The sequence below is a fragment of the Anarrhichthys ocellatus genome, unplaced genomic scaffold, assembly GCF_004355925.1.
Source record: "Anarrhichthys ocellatus isolate YVR2014 unplaced genomic scaffold, GSC_Weel_1.0 scaffold60, whole genome shotgun sequence".
NCBI classification, from domain to species: Eukaryota; Metazoa; Chordata; class Actinopteri; order Perciformes; family Anarhichadidae; genus Anarrhichthys; species Anarrhichthys ocellatus.
The window spans coordinates 2,273,756-2,275,803 of record NW_022280090.1 but is presented as its reverse complement, the minus strand read 5'-3'; the positions used below and the strand labels follow the sequence as shown (position 1 = coordinate 2,275,803).

Here is a 2,048-nt window from a genome sequence, read left to right as displayed (position 1 = left end):
TATGTATGTATATATATATATATATATATATATATATATATATATATGTATATGTGTGTATATATATATATATATATATATATATATATATATATGTGTGTGTGTATGTATATGTATATGTATACACAGAGGTGTAAATCGTTTGTTAGTCTTATTGTCAGCAGGATGAAATGCATTCACCAGCCGTACAGATAGTTTTGGTTTTATTTGCCCAGATTATGAGATATCCTTCCATCTCGCTTCGCTGTCAACATTTTCAATTTCACTTTTTGGAACTACTTTCTAATAGATAAATAGTTGCTACTCTAGCACACTTGTTCTGAAAGGACACGCCGATTTAGAATTCTTTAAAATATACATTTCTACTGCTGTGAGCACCACAAGAGTAATTCCATTGACTCCTATATCGTATTGTGGATGGAGGCAGACATCTTTCAAAAAAACATATCTATTTGCATAGATATCACTCTCGTTTCAAAATTTTTTTTATTTGGGTAAAGTGACGATTTTAACCCTATTTTAGATTGGCCACTCAGCCCATATTAACACACTGACCGTAACTCTGCTCGCTCCCTGGGAGGACTCGTGTCGTCCTCCAGCTGCTCTGCTGGATTCTTCATAGAAGATGTCATCAGTATGGATGTGTCCCTCTGGCCGAACCTGAGAAATATCCACGTTAACTAAACAATTATGGAGCGTTCTATTCAAAGATGTACCATACATGCATTCAAAGTTTTTTATGATGAAGATGGATTTTAGACTGAGAAAAATATCCCCAATCTTACGGCAAAATGCTGTAGCTCTTGTAAAATGATGTACTCTGCTGCTTTGGGCACAGGGCACATGAGATTAGAGTGCTGTGCAAATGTAACGTGGTGACTAAGCCAGACATCTTGACCCTATTTAGCATGACAAAACGCAGAGGGCACAGCTATGACATGCAAAGCAATCAAGTGAAAGGTAAAACATCATGCGCTTTGTGCATGGAAATGGTCACATCTTAAAAGCCCTGACACTGTGGTCAAGTCATTGTCCAACACCCCCCCCCCCCCGAGCTCAAATCAGTGTCACGTTGTGTATCTTGTTGCACATCTTCGTTATTGGCTTTTAAATGTTAAAATGTTTCCCATTTCACTCGCTGAAGCTTTCCAACCGCATAACCTGTCCTCTGGAGCTCAGTGACGTTTAATCATACAGAGGAGTGTATTCTAATGCAATCTGTCCCAATTCCATTCAAAAACATGTTTTATCCAGAGTAGTAATCTTCAAACACTTCTCAGTGTACAACCAGTCATAAAAAGATTTGAATAAGTTCAACAACAAAAAAACAACACCCCACCAAACACGAACACAAAAAAAGAAAATCAGCAATGGAAAGAATTTCAGTAAATCTTCCAGGACTTACCTAATGGACGGGTAGAGCGGGGAGCCCGATAGAGACATGACCAGGCAACAAAACAGCAGCAGTGCAGCTTTCTCCATCCTCACAGCCAGTCCTGGAGAAGAAGAATGGACGGCTAGAATAAATGACAGGAGTAAAAATTACATTAGGAAAAAAAAAGCTGAAACCACAGTTTCCCTCAACCAGCCTCATCGCTCTGCAGAAGGACCTGAAGTTGCAGCAGGCAGAGATGTATACTATGATGGACAGCATCAACATTTAATCTACAATATATTTGCCACTTACATGTATATAATACACACATTACATTCACACATGGGGGTGGAAGAGTTACCTGGATGATTTTTTTGTGTGTGTCAGTTCTGAGCGTCCCTGCAGTTGCACTTTATTTGGTGCCCTCCACTCTCATCATCTCCCACTGCCAGGAAAGGCTGGACAAAAGCAACACTGGAGCAGTTCTGTTTGTTATCCCTCCATCCATGGTCAGCTTATATGAACCTGTAGCTCCCGGTCACTCCCACATCACACATGATCTCTCTCTCTCTCTCTCTCTCTCTCTCTCTCTCTCTCTCTCTCAGCTGAGCTGACCTGTCGTCATGCTCTCTCTCTCTCTCTCTCTCTCTCTCTCTCTCTCTCTCTCTCTCTC

The 2,048-nt window shown here is 40.3% G+C and overlaps 1 protein-coding gene across 1 annotated transcript in view; it reads right to left on the bottom strand.

Moving 5' to 3' along the window:
• ghrh (growth hormone releasing hormone) overlaps positions 1-1,823 on the bottom strand; it is a 25,089-nt gene extending 23,266 nt beyond the window's left edge. The window contains exons 1-3 of the mRNA XM_031871807.1: positions 1,737-1,823; positions 1,406-1,517; positions 556-660 (exon numbers count right to left, since the gene is read on the bottom strand). Of these exons, the coding sequence (XP_031727667.1) occupies positions 556-660; positions 1,406-1,482 (182 nt within the window). The 5' untranslated portion in view covers positions 1,483-1,517; positions 1,737-1,823. The remainder of the gene's footprint in view (positions 1-555; positions 661-1,405; positions 1,518-1,736) is intronic.
• Between the last annotated feature and the right edge of the window lie 225 nt (positions 1,824-2,048).